Raw genomic sequence first — 19,550 nt, 5'->3', positions numbered from 1 at the left:
ACTTACTTTGCTATTTTTTCGATTCATGTTCTGGAGCTCTGTAAATGTTGAGCCCCCATATGGTTCTGTGATTTGAACAGAGCCTGAGGGGCTATACAGCTCCACATGGTAGCTTGTAATCATACGGAATTATCAATCAATCCAGCCAGAAATGTCAACAGTGTTTATTGCTTGTTCCATATTATGTTCTTTTAAAAACATATTTATTTGAAAAGCTACATATTACCAAAATATAAATAAATGTAAAACATTTTAGAAAAACAAAACAAAAACTTACTGACACCAAAACACTTACCATCAAACTCTGCAGGTCCTACCCCCACTATGATTATTGACATTGGAAGCTTTGAAGCCTTCAAAAGAAGAAGAAAAAGAGATCTGATACACTACACAATATCTGCCAATGTTACATGACATCTGAAGACAATCTGAACAAAAAACATGCAGAAATTATTAGGTTTTAAAGAACAATTTTTGTTTTGCTCCTTAAAAGGCAAGTATAAATTGTCTGCTAAAGTGATATAAACTATCTTGGATGAAGACAGTAAAGCAGATGATTATTTTTGATTTATTTTTGCTTATAAAGACTTTGAGTCATATAGGATCATAATTAAATACAACAAACTATGTTAGGATTTAATATTAAGATGACAACTAAGATGACAAATTTCTTCTACAAACTTCTGTAAACTGACAATAATTGTAAGTATGTACCTAATGACAGTCTGACATTCATTTATATGTACTCTGTTGTTTCTAGATACTACATAGCTGCTTGGCACTACATGACTGTATTTTTTACATAAATCTTAGTGTAATTCTCAGGAGAATAAATCACCTATTTAAGAAATATCTATCTTACCTTTATTCCATGAAAGAAGTATTATTCAAATCAGTCATTTAAGATAAGTAAGTTTTCTACTGTTTAGAGTAAGACTTTTAATTGTACTTAATCTTTTTCATTTAATGAAACAATGGCAGAGACGACATCTTGCTTTCTCTTAATAAATCTCTGCAAAGCCTGTAAATTTACAAATCCAGTATCATAAATATTGCAGATTCTCCTGCTCTGATAGCAGTACAAGCCATCTGCTAGTTTACGGAAATCATGTGAAAATGGCTCTTTTGAGGAGGGGAACTACTAAAAAAGCCCCACCTACGAAGTGTCATGGTTGACAAACGTTCCTTATTGAGACATTCTGCTGAGCTGTGAAATGTCTACAGTCATTTAAACAGCAGTAGTCATTGGTCAAAAATCATAGATGTACAGTTTCTGCTAAATTAAACTTTAAACTCTGCTTCACTGAAGTTTGAAGTTCGGTGGTTTTAGAATAGAGCTATCTTTTTCTTTTTGGAATGTAAAAAGTGTTTTTCTGCCTCATCTAAAAGACATTCACTTTTTACATATATCATCACAATTTCTTATTCTTGATCTATTGTAACATTGCATACAAAAATTTTCTGTAACCGAAAGAATTATAGTTCATTAATATAAACATGCTATTTAAAACAACAAAAATATGCCATTCTGTAGCTCACTATTTAATGTTCTATATCACTTTACATTATACATCATGTGGTAAAAGTACTATATGGTGACCGCAAATTCATTATGAAGTGTTACTACATAGTCAACCTTCCGATTCAGATTTTGTAGCAAGGTAAAAAAAAAAATCCCGTTTAGTTAAATATTAAAAGGTAACTAAAGATTTTAAAGATATTAAATACAGTGTAACTCTGCTTGAATTATAAATTTAGGTTTTAAAATATTGCAGTACACTGCATATGTCAAATGATGGTGAGTAGAAAATGCATTCGGACATTAAGGCCTTTCTTAAAACAAAACCAAACAGAATTCCTTCTGTTTTTCAGATGTTTTCCATAATCTTTTCAACTGATTGTAAAGAAAACATTCTTCACAGAGATTCCTGCTCACACAGACATAGTATTATGTGATACAATGTGTATGAATACACATATATAGGGACAGTGTAAAGCAGAAAAGTTAAACTTCTGCATATAACCTTAGTGTTGTCATTTCCTGAATGACAGCATAACCTTTAAACAGCTTGATAAAACAGAATGTGTCTGACACACATGCTGTAAAGAGAAAGATGCATAAAAGCACAATTAGTGTTAAAAAATAAAATATACTCTTCCTGAGATTTATACACATCAGGTTGCATTTAACATCATTGCCCTTTTTATTACTTTTGATATTATTAATTACAGAAAAAATGCTATTGAACAGCAATTATTTAATTAGTTCTGTCAGAATATACTTTACTTATTTCAAGAAATTCAGAAAAATCAATGCAACTTCATAAAGAGAAGAGACTGCATATATTCCAAAATTTTCACCCATTCCAAGCTAACAACACCTCTGCTGTATTTCCAAACAGTTGCAGAACAACAGTTATTACAGATTTTCTCTCAATCTAAAATTATGTTTCTGCTGTATGTTCTGTAAACATTTTTCCTGAAAACAAAGCTCTTCTGTATTTCTTATTGGCAAATTACTTATTTAGTCCTAAAAATACCAGCCATCCAAACTTGCTGGTCCTTTCCTTACTCCCTGGATGGACTTTGAACTGAGGGGTGAGTTAAATCAAAGGCTGTTCTTCTTCCTCCATCCAGTCCTTTTGTTATCCAATAGAAGCTGTATTCCAAGCACCTAGACTGAACTGGAGGATGAACTTCCAAGCAAAAAGCCTGTTTATCTCCTTTAAAAGTGAGAGTCCCTTTACCCTATTTTAATACTGGAGGTTGGAAAGGGAGTGGAAGTAGGCTGGTACCTTCAAACACACCTGAAGCTTTGGGTGACAAAATTTGTCAAGTGGGTTGTCAGGGTTCTCATCAACATACACATGCTACCTCCGTGCCACTGGCTAGTGCTTGAGGGCATCTTGCTCTCCAGGGAAAGGCAGAATGTTTCAGTAATATTTTTACGTGCATCCTACAAACTGGGAGGGGATTCTATCTCTACAGGAGGTAGTGGAAGTGGGACTTCAAAATCTGCCTCTTAGTTTCATCTCATTCATTCACATGTTGCTTAACTGTTTTAGTGTAGGCTTTTCACTCACCACATCACTAGTAACTAGATCCATTGTGGTGTGTTCAAAACTTTTGGTATGCATCTTTTCAAAGCCTGGCTAGAAGCTGCTTTTGCATATATTTTGGCTGACATTTCTGAGGGGGAAAGGAGAATGGAACCTGCAGTTTTGAAGAGAAAAATACTGAAACTAATAAAAAACAAAGAAGCAATTTAGAATTTTTAAAATTCCAGGAGCATATCTGAAAGGAAATCAGATGACTCGTATGCTTGTCATTTGGGAACAGAAAGTTCTGGGCAGTTCTTAAAAGGAAAAGAAAAAAATAAAGTTGCCTGCAATTGCTACAAAGATAAAGAACAATTCACAATGAAAAACATCATGGTGTGATGTGCATGAGGGAGGAGGAAGAGGGGCAGGTGGAGGCAAGAAGCAGACGAGGGAAATCATGTGAAAATGAGAACAGAAGAGTACCATTTCTTTCAGAACACTATGTAATTAAGTTAACTGAGATTCAAATTTTAGTTTCTTTTCACCTCTATGCATAATAAATTTTTGCTGTTTCAAAAGAATGGCTAATGTATGGACATAATTTTGTGCCTGAAATACTAATTTAGTTTATTGCCTAAAATAATACCTAGCAATATAATTCTTTTGAACTTCAACATTTTAAGCAAAACTTACATTCACTATGGATTCTTTTGTCTGAGCCATATCTGAAATAACTCCATCTGTAATAATGAGAAGAACAAAATACTGGGAGCCATCTTTTACTGAAGAAGCATATCTAAAGGAAGAAAAAAAGAACATTATAATAGGAAAAAACCTTTTTATAATAGGAAAAAGCCTTTATACAAAGGAACTAATATTAGAAGTTGTATTTTTAAAATTCTACCACTAAGGACCATTAAAAATAATGAGGGATGATATAGTGGATCTTCAAAGGTAAAGACATTCATAATTAAGATGGACATTCTGCTTTTAACTGAGAATATTAGAAAAAAAGAAACAAATACAGTATTGATATTGATAATCTGCATGTGTTGAATCAATGAAAAATGGGACCTGTATCAATAACAGGAGGAGGAGGGACAGAATGTCCCTTATAGAACTGTAAGTCCTTAGAATGTCTATGTTACTGAATAGTTATTACCTCTGGAGGACATAGTTTGGTATGAAAGGAATGTATTACTATTGAATGGTTGCTTTTATGGCACAAATAAAATTTATGTGAAGTCAGCGCTCCGCACAAATATCTCATTAAATTGTATTTTGTATTGCAAAGAAAGATTACTTATTGTTAACCATGTTTTGAGATTTATAGTTTATTTGCACATTCACAAAACAGTTGAATATGCGCCCTACCATCTAGGCTTAGACATTCATCCCTTTGCACCACTCATAGATATGCTCTAAACACTCAAGCTTCCTCCTGTTCAGTACAGGAATATGAGACAAAACATGTCAATTGTCATTCCAGTCCCACCTCAACCAAAGACCAAAGAAAAAACTTGTTTTAGAAAATGAGCAGCTTTTGAAGATTTGGAAGGTCCTGAAAGATAACTAATCTGTAGCAGCCCCAGTGAACCCTACGGCTTGTGTAGCAAAAACTACAATTTTGGTTTGTTCACCTTCAGCTCCCAAGGGTCAAAGTATTCTATTTAGTGAGCAAAAAACCTTTTTGGTTGGAGCAGGCTATAATCAGTTAATTATCCAACTATGGAAACAGACATGCTGCTTCATTTAAGAGCACTCAGTATGGTTACTACTTTTATGAAAGGGATCAAGTAGCAGTCGTAATGAGTAGCATGGAGAGGAAGAAGAAAAAAAGGAAGAGGTCTCCATATAGATACTATGGAATATATGCCCAAGTATACCACATGACTCTCACGAAAATCAGTATCTTATTGGTCCTTGAACTTGAAAGGCCTGGGCTGTTGAATAAGGTATTTTCTAATGATGATTGCATGTGCTTAGAATATTCTGAACTCCAGTATTACACAGTGCATTTGTGAGTGACTGCTGCCAACAGTTGTAACCACGTTTGTAAGAGTTCAGAGGAATGTGTGTAAAATGATCTAAAACTCACAGAAAGCCATCACACTCCTCCTTCTCCCTCCCCAAGATACAGATGGGCAGAAAAGACAGTCAGTGAACCTCCCTGACACATCTTCTATTTGTATGCTGGCAGTAGGGACTGATAATTAAATATCTGGATTAACAAGACCTATTGGCATGTCCAGACTTCTTTTTTGTTATTCCACAGTGCTCATAATCTTTTCATTGATAACCACAGTGACAAGGGATGACAAGATGAGAAGGTAAAACAAAAATTCACTGTTACTTCTGGGCACTTGATATTGTCTACAAACCCATCCCGAAAAAACTGGAACAGAAATCTGATTGTTTTGAAATCTCCAGAGAATAAAGCAGCCTGAAGTCTTTTGGAAAAAAGATCTTATACGAAGAGGAGAGATAACAGAAGACACTATGGTAGAACCTGGTGTAATTTAGATATTTCACTACCTAGGGGAAGCATAAAAAACACACTGCTTGCTTAAAGAGTTTCTGAAGATTTCTAAGACCATAACAGCATGGTGTTATCTGACATAGTTTCCAGAGATTTCATCTCTAGAATGTTCTTAACTAAGAGGGATGTGAGAAGAAGAAGTTTCTTTGAGACTGAAGGTAGATTCAAAGAGTAACACCAGGCTGAATGACAGGCCTATGCATCATCATTTCTACTCTCATATCTATGAGAGTCAACAGAAAAACCAAGAAATTGAACCTCAAGCAGAAATGGTGTCATCAAGAGCTGGACCAGTACATGGATTGTATTACAGCATAACACAGTAGAAACCCTCGGGATGACATTCAGCTTTTGCACTCCCGATGTAGTGTGATTTGCCATCAGGAGGAGTTCCCAAATTTTGCAACAACTCAGTATTTAGGCAAATTTCAGTGGAAATAAGGGCCATAAGGGTTGACAGACTTCCTCACTGAAAGAAGGACACCATCTGAAAACTGCTATTGGGGAGACCACATCAAAGGGAAGATTAAAGGGAGACAGGTAGATGCTGATGACCAGCAGTGGATTATACATGTGCATGATTTGAATGGTATGATTCAAAGATAGAATAACTAGGTCTAATGATAAATAACTACAATCAGCTATCTAGCCATGCTGCAGTATGTAGAAAATTCCTTGTACCACAGAATTTACAAACTATTTTTCACTGAGCAGTACAGCTGACAACAGCAAGAGCAGTAACAAGAACAGATAGTAAATAAATATTTCTTGCTATAACAATCAACTAGTTTGCAAGCTCATATATAAGACACTAACACTACAATAACTTACACAAAGATCCTTGCTGCTTTATACTATAAACATTAGTTCTTTCTCTGTATCTATAAATAAAATAAAATATGTTTGGGTAGTTACTACTCAGCAGAATTAAAGGAGCCATGTCACCTTCCCTAGACCCACACATGGAGGGATACTGTAAGTCAAGATCTCATCTGCCAAAATAAGACATTTCCCTCCTCCAAAAAACTTCTACAAACATAGAAAAGGTTTGATTTTGAGACATTAGAGGAGGTGATGCATAAGCCAACATCATGGCTCCCCAGCAAAGGCTGTACTATTGCCTTGATGGTACCACTACCAACTAGGAGCAACTGTAGCCAAAGAGAGTCCTAGAAAATTTCATTGAGATTCTAGACATTCTGAGATTAGAGTCACAGCATATGCCTAAAAAAAGGCACTTCATGGACTTTTTGCAGATTTATGTCTTTTCCATGAAACAAAAGTCCTGATCACTGTACTTCACAGGACAGAAAGGCAACATGGCAGAGTGATCTTGTGGAAATTTTCTTTCACTATGATTTTCCCTAAGAGTTTAGCACAGGGTGGGTCAACTGGGTCACCTGTATTTACTTTTAATCAGCTTATAAATTCTATATAACAGTAATGCACGGTCTTCAAACATACTCAGAGGCATAAATTAATCTCATTAGAATGAATGTACAACACAACTGTAAATTTGTTTTTTAATGTTTTAGCTTCATGTAACTGTTAAGCCTTTTCTGTGCAACAGTTACACTAAGAAGTTAACTTCGTTTCTGCATAGTAGCTGTTGTCCTGCTTACCTTGCAACATGATTAATTACAGGGGCAAAGTTCGTTGGTCCATAAAGCTGTACAGATTTTAGACTCCTATAATATGCCTCCATCACACCATCAATTCCATGGCAGTATGGATTTTGAGGATTTCCATTCTAGTGAGAATAAAAGAAATGATTACTTACTAAAAATAATTATGACACAGAAATGATACAAGTTAGTGAACGCTACCCAATGGACATTTTTAAATGGCAAATAACTGACCATTTTAGGATCTATTCAGCATGTTTACTATAAATGCACAATGTAAGTGCCATGGCTGGTTCTGAGTTTTAACTATCTAGGCAAAGAGGTTCTAGCAGCCTTAGGTTACATACATACAGCCTGAATAACTGGAACAAGCTCTTAAATGTAAATACTATCTCAGATGGCATTAAACAATCTTTCTCACATGCAATAGTAACAGGCATTTAAGGTAGAAAATACAGGGCTAATGTAAAATTGGAATCATGTTTAGGGGCACAGTACCGGTGCAAGGATTTCTTGTTTTAAAAGTGTGAAGAAAAAGAAATGCTGGCCAGATCCTGAAGTTCATATGGTATTTGATCATAAGGGAAATTGTAAACTTTTCATTGTTTTAGTACTCTGTTCTGCACTGGAAAACTGATTTTGGATCTGGTATAAAGATGAAAAAAGGAACTTAGTCTTTGGGAAGCCACAGAATTGGCTGAGTCTTGTACATGAAAGCGTAATTTGTTTGGGTAGGCTTTTTACCACCCGTCTCTACAATGACTAATACAATAGGATGCCAATTTACAGATGGCAATACAAACATGTAAGTTAAACCCCAGATTAAATGATCCTTGTCAGGCCAGACAAATGATCCACATAAGGCTTCAAAACTCTTAGACAGGAAGAAGACAAAACTTGACCTGACATATTAACCAGAATTAAATTTATGAAGCAATATCCAAATACCTAACACCTAATTTTCAATTATGATGGCAAATTGCTACCAATACACATTAAGGAAAGATCTAAGTAAGATACAAGCAAGACAGGATTCAGAAAGCTCTTCTTCATCATACTCAATACTACCTCACTGCTGGTTCTTGCTCTCTGGAGAATTCCTATGTTTAACCTAATAACTTTAAAATAATGATAACAACGTAATTTACAACACAGAATTGGTAAACAGTTCAAAAAAGCACATTTTAGAGGTCAGATAAGCATCTTTTCATTTTTCCATCAGCATTTTTCCAGATAAGCATCTTTTTAGTGGTTAGGATTATTTCCCAGAAAAGGATGGCAGAACTGTGGATTTGTGGACTGTTTCAGGTTATTAGGCAGAAGTTGGAAATAACAAAAAGTCTGCTAAGTTTCTAGTCTTCTACAGAAGCCTTGTTGCTTCTATATTCCAGTGGATTAAAAAAATCCTAATGTATAGCTTTTAACTTTCAGAGAGAAAGTAAATCAGATGTCCACCTTTGCTTTTCATCAGATAGCCTCAGACAGCTACCCGCTGAGCATGTAGGCTTTCTAAATTCTGCTCTGGAGTTGCCTCTCTCTTTGAATTGATTACACAGAACTCTCATACCTGATTTAAGTAGATTTGACTACCATTGTGCAGATGCTTTACTCTTAGATGCTCTACTGCTTAAGCTAGCTAACACAAGCAGGCTGTCTGAATCTCGTCCTTAGTAAACATTCTCATGTTGTTGCCTATACATACACAGGACAGCATATCGTATTTCTGAACCTGAAGGCTGAAAGCAGACGGTACAATCCCAAGTGTGACCATATATAATTTAATCTTCCTGAAGCTTCTGTTAACATTTCACGAAGGACAAAGCTAAACAGAGGCCAGATTTCTTACGGAATATGAAAATATTTTCAGCAAAATTCTACCAGCTTCTACAGTACCTACTAAAAGACAGCAAGGATATCTGCTCTAATCAATCAGTAGCAGAAAACAAGAGGTGTGAAGATCACACTGAATGGCTCACTACTTCTTCTGAGATGCTACTAGGGCACACTATTGACTCATGTTTAGCCCATCAGTCAGGTTCCCCAGACTCTTTTCAGCAGAGTTGAAACAGTGCTTAGCCTTTACCAGTGCAGAGGTTATTCTGTCCCAGATTCTGAAGTTCTATTTATCCTGTTGAATTTCATTCAGCCCATTTCTTTGCCTAGGTCCCTTTGTATGGCAGCCCTGCCCTGAAAGTGTATTGACTGCACTCTCTAGTTTGTTATCATCTGCAAACTTGAAAAGGGTGAATCTCCTCCTCCAGATCTCTGAGGAAGATATTAATAGAACAAGTCTCAGGACGGACTCTGGACACTCCACTTGTAATCAGCCTCTGGGGAGCATACGAACAATTAACTGCTACCATTTGAGCCTGAAAATATAAGCCATTTTTTCAGCCATCAAGTAGTGTACCCATCTAGATCATAACTTTTCATCTCAGATACAAGCGTACTGTGTCAAAAGTCTTGCTAAAGTAGCAGGTAGATGGCATGCACTGCGGTTCTCTCATTCACATGTCTAGATATTCCATCAAAGAAGGCAATCAGGTTGGTCAGTCATGACTTCCCCTTGATATATGCATGCAGGCTGTTCCAAATCACCTTATTCTCTTTCAGGTGCCAACACCTCATGGGCTTAATGTGTCACTATCTCATTTTGAAGCATAATATAGCTCCTTGCAAATCTAGAAAAGCAAAGAGGATTTTTCATGGGATTGATTTAGAATGTTAAACAATAGTGTTGAAAATACTGCTGAGCATTAAATGGGAGACAACAATATATGTTTATATAGGGAGGAAGGTTAGAGGGAAAAAGATTGCTTTCTCCTCTGTGAAAGCACCCTTAACATTTCATGAATTAGTTGAATTAATTTTAGAAACAGCTTTAAAAATCTAAAAGTAACCGGGAACAATTTGCTGTTTTAATATTCTTAAGATTATACTATTAAAATTTTCAAAGTTGCTATACAGAAGTCCAAAGAAAGTCTGTGATTCAAATTTGTATCTGCAATTATGTCTGCTTTAAATTACTATCCATACATAAAATTTGAGCTAGGATGTGGCACTGTTTTCTAGCATAGGCTAATGGCTGAAATACATATCTAGGATCACCTGTCCATTCTGCCAGGCTACCTGGCATGATGATACCTAACTAAAATTCATGTGATGTAACTATACTTGATGTAATTCTGAGAACTTTATCCTACTCTGAGAAGAAAAAAAAAGTTAAAATAAGCAAGTAGATAAACAACCATACTAATCTCATGCATCAGTTATAACCCATTAAACTTTCTAGGAAATCTAGTTAGATTTTAGTTCTACAATTCAATTGGCACATGGACAGATATATTCTCCCTAACCTCATCTTATATTCCACTTAGTTATCTCTAGAAGTCTCTAAAATAGCAGCCTATAAAAGTGAAAAAAAAGATATCTCCAAAAATCAGAGAAAACAGTAACAATAGTAAATAATTATTCCAAAAATGATTCAATTGTACATTAAGATAGATTAGCTTCAAACTGAAGACCTTCAAACATCTGTTCCTCATGCTGCTACAGCTGAGGTTAAAGATGATTACTTTTTATTATTTTTGGTCTAAACGATTTTCTTGACTGATTTTCTATCAGTAACTTCACTATGATAAAGATTTTTGAAATAATTTTTTAGACCTAAGAATTAGCACATTCTCTGTTCTTTAACTGCCCAGTAATTACTTAAGACTGCAACCTTAACTCCCAAATTTTTTTCTTAATAAAACAAATTCAAACAATGTAGAATTAAGAAGATTATGAACACTATTAAAAAAAAGAAGAAAATTAGGGAAAAAAATTGAAACCATATATATGTGTTCACTTACCAATGCAAATTCATGTGATACTCTTCCATCTGGAGGCAGTCTAGCTCCAAAACCTAGAGCTGGGAACATTTTATCGCTATCATAGTCCTGAATGATTTCACCTACTGCTTTCAGTGCCATGCCATAAGCATTCAGCTGATAGGGATTCATGTAGTGGAGTGAAGTAGGTTGTGAAGGGTTACCTGTTGAAGCAAGGATCAGATTTACTTCAAAATTCTCTCTTAAAAATGAGAGAAACCTAAGAAAGCGGAAAATGATTTAAAAAGATTTTGAAAAGGAAACATACTTCCTAGGTACATAAATGTGGTTAAATCAGGTAAAAATGCAATGTTCTGAATAAATTTTTAATGGGTTAACAGTAGCAGTTGTAAGGTTTTTCAGCAAAAAGTTGTGATTAGGCTTGTAAATTTATGTCATTTTTATATTATGATACACACTTTTGAGATAAAATTTACGTAAGGAATTATGACATTTTGAAAACGAATATAGAGGGGTATCCAAACACTTCTCTGTTTCACCCCACTTCAGCCCCACTGCACCTGAAACTCATTTCCTTTGTCCCTCTCAATGGGGTCTTTTGATTTAGCCAATTTTCTCCCAGCAATAATAATAATAAAAAAAATCGGAAAATACACAAGTATTTGCAAAATGTTCCTGTACTTATTTTAGGTTTGTATGTAGCTTTTTCAATTCTGTCTGTTGCATTTGCCCTGCTTTTCTGGACAGACATCTGTTTCTACTCCGTTGTTGCTCAGCAAAAAGGAATCCTGATTCCAGGTTGTGCCAAGTATACAGGTAATTAATAATACAGCCGAATTATGTAGAATACTGACATAGATACACAAACACATACACACACACACTCGCAAACATATGGCGATATTAGAAAAAATGCTTTGAGCTGAACACAGCACACAAATACACAAGAAACTCATTCTGATTCTTACCATTTGATGCTGTGAAATCAATAGCTACTGTGAAATTGATTTGGGTTCTGTAGAATAAGCAAATAGAAATCTTATTAATAGCTTTACTGTTATTTGGAAAAATAAACAAGAGAGATAATACATGGCTTGCGGGCAAAGTGCAAACCATTGACTTTCTAATACAGGAAATATGAATTGGAAATACTCTTCTATAAAGTTTCCAGCCAAGATCTACACAACACTATCTTTATTAACACATTGAAAACGGTTACTTTTCTCCATCTGCCCTTTTTGCATTGTTTATGAAAAATCCTAAATCAACAATAAGATTAATAAAACCCAGCAACATTATTAATTCATTTTCATCAGTATTACTGATTTTTCCTTAGACATATTTTAGTCCTAGTCATAGAAAACTTTCATAGGCAAGCAGGGTTTTACTAAGCTGTGCCTCTTCCTCAATTGCATTCATGTGAACACAGGCAATACTTCATGAGTGGGAATATTAAGGTAAATTTTGGAAGAGAGAGGTAGAATGGCAAAGCAGGAATATAAAGATCAGTATTTTCTGCAGTAGCTCAATAAAGCCATTATAGTACATGAATCAATTGTTAGCCCATAGTTACTGTCCAAAAAAAAAAAAAATCATTAATAGACTTTTACAATCCAATTACATTTAGTTCTGTTGAGCAATTTCCTTCAGGACAATATACTGACATCCTGGAGATAATCTCTTAACTAGTAAGATTCTAAGCAGGAAAAACAGCCTGTATATTTTTGAAATTGAACTTTTGAGTCCTTTACATCCTCCTTCAAATTCTTGCCTCTTAGTGTGCGCAAGTTTGAATATATTGACCAAATCAGCAAGGAGTAAAGCTCTCTGAAAGAAAATTACAAAACAGATTTAACTCATGTTCATTTAGATGAAATCACAATCAATCTGGCACACGGTTTTGCAGTAGTGAATTTGCTACTCAAGTAACCTGAAGTGCCTAGAGAATATACTATTTAATTTCATAAAAACTGTGTATGAAAAAACAAAACAAAATACATGGCATCACTGTATCACACTATTCAAGGCTAATACAGAACAGTCAAATTAGGTAAGGGTGGATACTGCCTCCAAAGAGTGGAGAAAAACAGTCCCTATAGTATCAGGAAGAGTCATGCAGTTCCTTGGCATACTGTCAGCCTGGAGTAGGCCTAAAAAGGCTGTGGCCTCAATATGGACTTGAATGAACAACAGTGAAAGCTGCTACAGTCTCTCAAAAGTTCAGAGACCTAAGCTTTATGAAATGAGTCTTCTGCTAAGCTATATCTAATTCTACCAAAAAGGTTTTTCATGGTATGACAAGTCAGATTTTGTTTGGCCTGTACTTTCATGTCAGTCTCTGAGGCTCAATAACCACAATATCCTTCTGTACTAGCAATTAGTTGTAAGGAATAAAGATCCTAAGTGTATGCTAACCAGTTTTTCACCAACATCACTACACTGGGCAGTAAAGTTGTTTTTCTCAGACAAAAACGAGTTAGGAAAAACAAAGGCTCATTCACTACCATTTCTAGATTTATGTTTGAAGTCTTTACTGGCAGGTCTAGGCAAAACTGCTTTTGCACTGTAATCTCCCTACACTTAGTGCTTTGGGCTGGTGCAAAATTTTAAGAGTAAAATCACTCTTACAAGGTGTATGCACCAGGTACATCAAACACAGAAACTCTTCACCTGGTTGGGCTGAAGAATGTTTCACTGAGAAAAAACTCAAACAATTTTTCCTTTACATAAGAACGGCAACACTTATTTGTGAACTCATTTCCTGGATGCGCTATTCTAATCCAACTGGTAAGAAGAAACAGTTTAATAAATTCTGAAGGCAAGACAGAGAAACAAGAGAAAACACAGTAGAAAAAGAAGAATTAAAAAGGAAAATGGCTAACAAAAGTAAACAAAAAATATTCAAACCACCTCTCCATGGCAAAAAGAACAAAGTCAGTCTTCAAGTGACTAAAGATGATGACCAACAGCATCAATTTCTGAAGTATTCCTCAAAGTGACAACTGTGGTAACTGCAAATGTATACTGCTCCAGATAAGAGCAATCCATCTGTTAAACTAGAAAAACTCCCTCTCCCATTTATAATCCACTGTAATATGGACTATGGCTTTTGTTCATCAAAAGAGGACGTATGTTATAGCATGTGCTAATCTGACAACTACGAAAATCATTGTATAAAATACAACTGACAGACATCTGCATCTCTAGAAATTATACTTCCATCTGTATATACCTAAGGCATTGCTATAGAAAACATGTAAGAACTTGACCAATTACTAATTTCAACAATTTATACATCAATGTCTACAGACTAGAATTCAGTTTCCTAAACACAGGTGCCTCATGCTATTTTAGGCCCCCTACATATCTTCTACATCATGAAAACTTCTGGGAGTCTAAAATGGCATTAAATGTCTATGTTCAGGCAACTGGATCCCACTCTTAATGCAACTGTCACTTTGTATTATGGACTCATGACCACAGAGAATGTCACTCATGTCCTACAGGGGACCAGGAAAGCTGTAACAAACTCTGTTAAGACAGTACTGCACTGCAATCCCCCTATGTTTTCAATGACCATTATGTTTCATATATATAATATAGCTGAAATATGTCTCTCTGAATATGATCTCATTGAAAAAAGACATAGAAGCCTCAGTCACATAAGGCACTGGTGTCCTCTGGGGGGAAAGGAATAATAAACTGCAAAAAGGTACCGAAATAAAGGTCAACTCTTGTAGTTATTATTGAAATATAATTGAATCTTCTTTGAACACAAAACTGGGTGTGGAAACCTAAAACACACAATTCAATTTCAAATAAGAATTACTGGGGAAAAGGTTTTCAAAAGCAGCCATACCACTGTAAACATATGCATTTTGTGTGAAAGGTTATTATGAAAAGGTATTAATATCTCAACTACTTCACCACAACTGAAAGAATTAACTCGCCATAACTAAAAAACTAATCTGGGAACACTAATTTTAGAAGCTGTGTGTTGTGGAAACATCAGATAGAACTATTTTGGAAGTCAAGTGGGATGACTGGCAAATTAATTTGGATGACGTTTTAAGAAATGTTTTCATGGTAATCATGTTACTCTGGAACCAGATTAGAAGTAATGAATATATCTCACAGTCCACCGTCCTTCTGTTTTTATTTCTACTAGAGGTTTTGTTTCTCTTTAACAGACTGTTAGGTTCTACCAGCTGAACTTTATTAGGCTACTGTTATTATTACTGATATATCAACTTTCATCAACAATAAAATTTACTTTTTAAAAATCTCAGATTACTACATTTTCTGTATGGGACAGTAGCTGAAAATCATTAACTTAGAATGAGGAAGCTCAGTATTTTTTTAAAAAGCATCTAAAATCGAAGTCTGAGACATATTTAGATGCCTGATTAAATGATCCAAATTTTAAAACACAGAAATACAACCAAAGCTTTACTTTAGATGCTCACTGTTTAAGAGCATGGCTTAACTGGTTGCTTTTAACAGAAGTCATTTCAGCTCAGTGCTTTATCTAAAGTATGAAAAATAACTGCAGTAATGCAGTATGAATCTATCAACATAATGGAATGTTTATCTAGGATGGACATGCTGAGCTGCCCTAATGGTTAGCCCAGGTTAAAATAGGTAGACTGGTAGATAAAATCTACATTACACCTTCAGCAAAACAATATACAGAACAGTGTTTCACATGATGCTGGGGAAAACTCAATGATTATTCATGTGAAAACTGTGAGTGAAACTTGGGGCGTTTTCTTTTAATGATCCATTGGATGCTCTTAGAAAGGACTTACAATTATTGTAATAGCAAAAAAAAAAAAAAAAAGTTTTCCAAAAAGTGCTCAAAATCGCACAGAAACAGGAACTGTTTTTTGTTCTAACTATATGTAGAATATCAGAAAATAAATGGAATATTCACTAAGCAAGAGCCATACCCAAAGGTAAGATGGAACAAGAAAATCTGCAAGAAAAATAGAGGTTCTCAAAACATGTAAGAAGAATGATGTATACACCTATACCCCCAAAGTCCTGAAAAACAAATATTCTTTTTCACAGCAATATATGGATGCTATATCATTATTCCTGCATATTTCTCTAAATATCTTGAAATACAACTGCAACACACTAAAAGGCAATGCAGAACACACTATCTAGCACTTAGGGAATCTTCCCAAACTTAGTGGCAGAACGTAGGTCAGATTTTAGTTGACATAAATATACAATCTACACCGACAAAAATGCCAATTTACAAGACAAGAATTTCATATTTACAAACTGCAGAAGACAAGTCATTCTAACTTTACTGAAGTTTATGGTAAGTCCGCACTCTGTTTAGGCACAATGAGATACAGCATTATTCAATTATGGAACTTTGTAAAAGGACAAAAGGTAACAAACAACAGGTTTGACCTATTATAGGTATCAAACAAAAAAACCCAAGCCTAGAAGAGCAGTGACTATAAGAAGTCAAGTACTGAGAAATTACTAAGTTCCAGAATTCAGCCTGTGTCAATCCACATGGCTGTCATTAATATGATCAGATAAACCCACCTGCTCCAGCTCCCCAGCAGAAGAGAAAATCTTTGTTCAAAATCTAGGATGGGCAACATTCAGTATTTCCATTTATCCTGTCAGTAGCCTGTTTTATTTCCTGCACACTAACAAAATCCAAAATCCTACTCTGATGATAGTACTATTCATAACCTTAGAGACTTTTTAATGACCTCTATCCCTTTATTGCTTCACTAAGAATTTATTTTCACAGCATCCTTGTGAGGGACATTATAGGTATATTTCATGGAAGCAGAACTGAAACACTGGAATAAAAGCAAAATATCTATTCACCTTGCATGCTTTTTTCAGCATAAATATCCTTATGCATCACTTCTTCTCCATAAGCATACAGCTTACATTGACCATTGTCAAGGAATGTACAGCACTATTTCAAATCTAGTTAGTGAAAAAAGTAATGACCTCTGAAAAGTCTGGTTCACATGATTTTACTAGCATCACAGAACACTGTGGCAGACAACGGACAAAATAATTTTTCTAAGGAAACTTAACTTCCCTAACAGAACCTCTGTGATGGAAAAGATGTATCAATTTATGAACTCTACTTTCTATTATGAACTTTGTGTTTTATTATAAGATGCCCATGCCAAGGTAGCTCTTTACAGTTTATCATACTTGGCCATTACCTTAGAGCAATGTTTTTTCATACAGCAAGCCTGATTTGAGGGAGAAACTCTAGCTTTCTACATGAATGTATAACTAAAAAAGGTGTGCACAATAAGGGATACCATTCTGTATGGTGAACCAAACTTTGTCAGAGAGTTGAAGGACCTGCAGAAGGAGACAATGCCAAATCTAAAATACTAACAGGACACAGTCTCCCCACAAGAAGTGAGGTAGGACTGAACAGAGAAGGGGAAGGAACAAACTACTTGAGGCTAAAGCTCAATACTTTTATACTGTTATTTTAAAAAGATTTCTAACTCCCGAGGTTTTTCAAGAGAAGGTTTTCCTCATCAGCAAATTCTTTTGGTAAGTGTGTGTCCCTTCTTTTCCAGCTGCACAGTTTCCCAAAGGTCTAAATTAGAAGCTCATGACAGACACTACCTCAGTGAGGCTGTGAGGTGATGAGGCCATGCATAAAAGCCACTAAAACATTTGACATCTGTCTCAGCAGGTTGAATTGCTGAATGTCTTGTTTAAAGTAAGGACTCAGAATAGCTAAGCTCAGAAACACACCTTACAGACTCAGATCTGGATAGATCACTAACACTCTGTCAGAATTTATTTGGTTTAGAAAGGTGACATATTTTATACCTGGACAGTTGATTGTACCCTATACTAGCACTAGAAATGAGGAAAGTATCTTAGAAATAACAGTAATCTTTGCTACAAAACCACAGAACAGCCATTTTGTTTGTTTCTTCAGGAGAGCAAAGTAAAAACTATAACCATTTAATGAGAACCCTATCAGAATTACTACACACAAGGCAACAAACTAAGCCTGGATGCAGCTTTTGACTTGACTTGATAACATTTGTAATGTTTAGCTTTTTTAAAGAGCAAATTGGAAAAAACATTTATTTCCTTCGGTAACTTCAGAGGAACAATCAGCTGGTTTGTTAGCAGGAGGCAGTTGTTGAAGGTTTTAGAACCACTTACTGCACAAAGTTCTATGACTGAGCTGATGGAGTAACTAACAGTACTAAGAAGCTCAATCCTCTCCATGCTATTTACTCTAAAAAGTCTTGAGTGACACTAATTACATAAAGTCCCCTTAGCACATGTTTATTTGGCCAAATGCAGTATGAACATAAAGATTTTCCTCATAAAAGCTCTACAGGATCTTCTTCCTAATATAGTCTCATTACTCTTAGCTGTTCTCCAAGGATATAAAATACATAGTTAAGCCTTCAAAATACATTGCTATGGCTCCTCTTGCTTCACAGCTGTATCCTCCACCAAGTCTTCTCAGAACATAAGCATGCCATTGCATATCATGGTGTACTGGCTGGACCAAAATAGTTGTCATAAAAGGACTTCTAAATTTCCATTTTGACTATCAATGATTCAGTACAGTTTAGTTAAATGTGTATGCCCGGAACCCTTAGAATCCAAACAATTTGTGAGTGTTCATCTTTGAAAACCTGGAAGAAGATAAAGCTTGTAATATGATGGGAGGAAAACACTTACTCTTATTTTCCACTAATCTGAGACAGAAGAGATGACTTAATATTTTGGGGTTGAAAGAAGATCCATTTCCTGAATTTTCATGATATACTAAGTCTGCAATAACGTTTTACCTCAGAAGCACACCCTATTCTCGTAAGTCAAGCAGGCTAGAAACTTGTGTGTGAAAGTGCCATTCCTGTCCTCTAAGTCTTGCAGATACTCAGTTCCTGGTCTCTTCTGCAGACAAAACAGAGCAGCCTATAAGCTCATCTACTTTATCAGAATTTTTAACTGTGCTACAGCCATTTCTGTAAACTAGGATAATTTCAACTGCATTCCTCCTCAAGGCAATATCCCTTACATTCTAAAGGTTACTGACATATTTGGAAATGTTTTGACAGGAATGTATTAACTGGTAAATGGAAGAAGAAATCCAATTATAAAATGTACGTTAATTTTTAGCACAACATCCCTATATTAAATGTGGGCAGTTCCATATGGCAAAATATGTGACTAAATATCAAGATAGAGTGGCAATGCAGAACACAAGCTAGTAATATGGCACCCACTTGATGTAATATTCAGATGCAAAAGAGACATCTACTCTTTTCCTGTCATATTGCTATAAAATCCAGCATTATGTAGTAAAAATAAATTAGAATTAAGGGACAAACTTTTATTTCATTCTTCAAGGGTCTTTAAAAAATAGTAATATTGATACTTATAAAGGAATAACTCAATTACACAGATACAGACTCAAAACATAATTCAAATCAATATTGTAGTCCCAATTTGTCATAGTTAAAGCTGTCAA

General features: G+C 35.2%; 1 protein-coding gene across 1 annotated transcript in view; it reads right to left on the bottom strand.

Moving 5' to 3' along the window:
* The window catches only part of CPNE8 (copine 8), a 112,022-nt gene that overhangs the window by 10,805 nt on the left and 81,667 nt on the right, over nt 1–19,550 (bottom strand). Inside the window, exons 14-18 of the mRNA XM_026095383.2 lie at nt 12,007–12,053; nt 11,060–11,241; nt 7,203–7,330; nt 3,735–3,837; nt 296–353 (exon numbers count right to left, since the gene is read on the bottom strand). Coding sequence (XP_025951168.1) covers nt 296–353; nt 3,735–3,837; nt 7,203–7,330; nt 11,060–11,241; nt 12,007–12,053 — 518 coding nt within the window. The remainder of the gene's footprint in view (nt 1–295; nt 354–3,734; nt 3,838–7,202; nt 7,331–11,059; nt 11,242–12,006; nt 12,054–19,550) is intronic.

This window comes from Dromaius novaehollandiae, chromosome 1 (genome assembly GCF_036370855.1).
Source record: "Dromaius novaehollandiae isolate bDroNov1 chromosome 1, bDroNov1.hap1, whole genome shotgun sequence".
In the NCBI taxonomy this organism is placed as follows: Eukaryota; Metazoa; Chordata; class Aves; order Casuariiformes; family Dromaiidae; genus Dromaius; species Dromaius novaehollandiae.
This window is presented reverse-complemented; position numbering and strand designations above follow the sequence as displayed.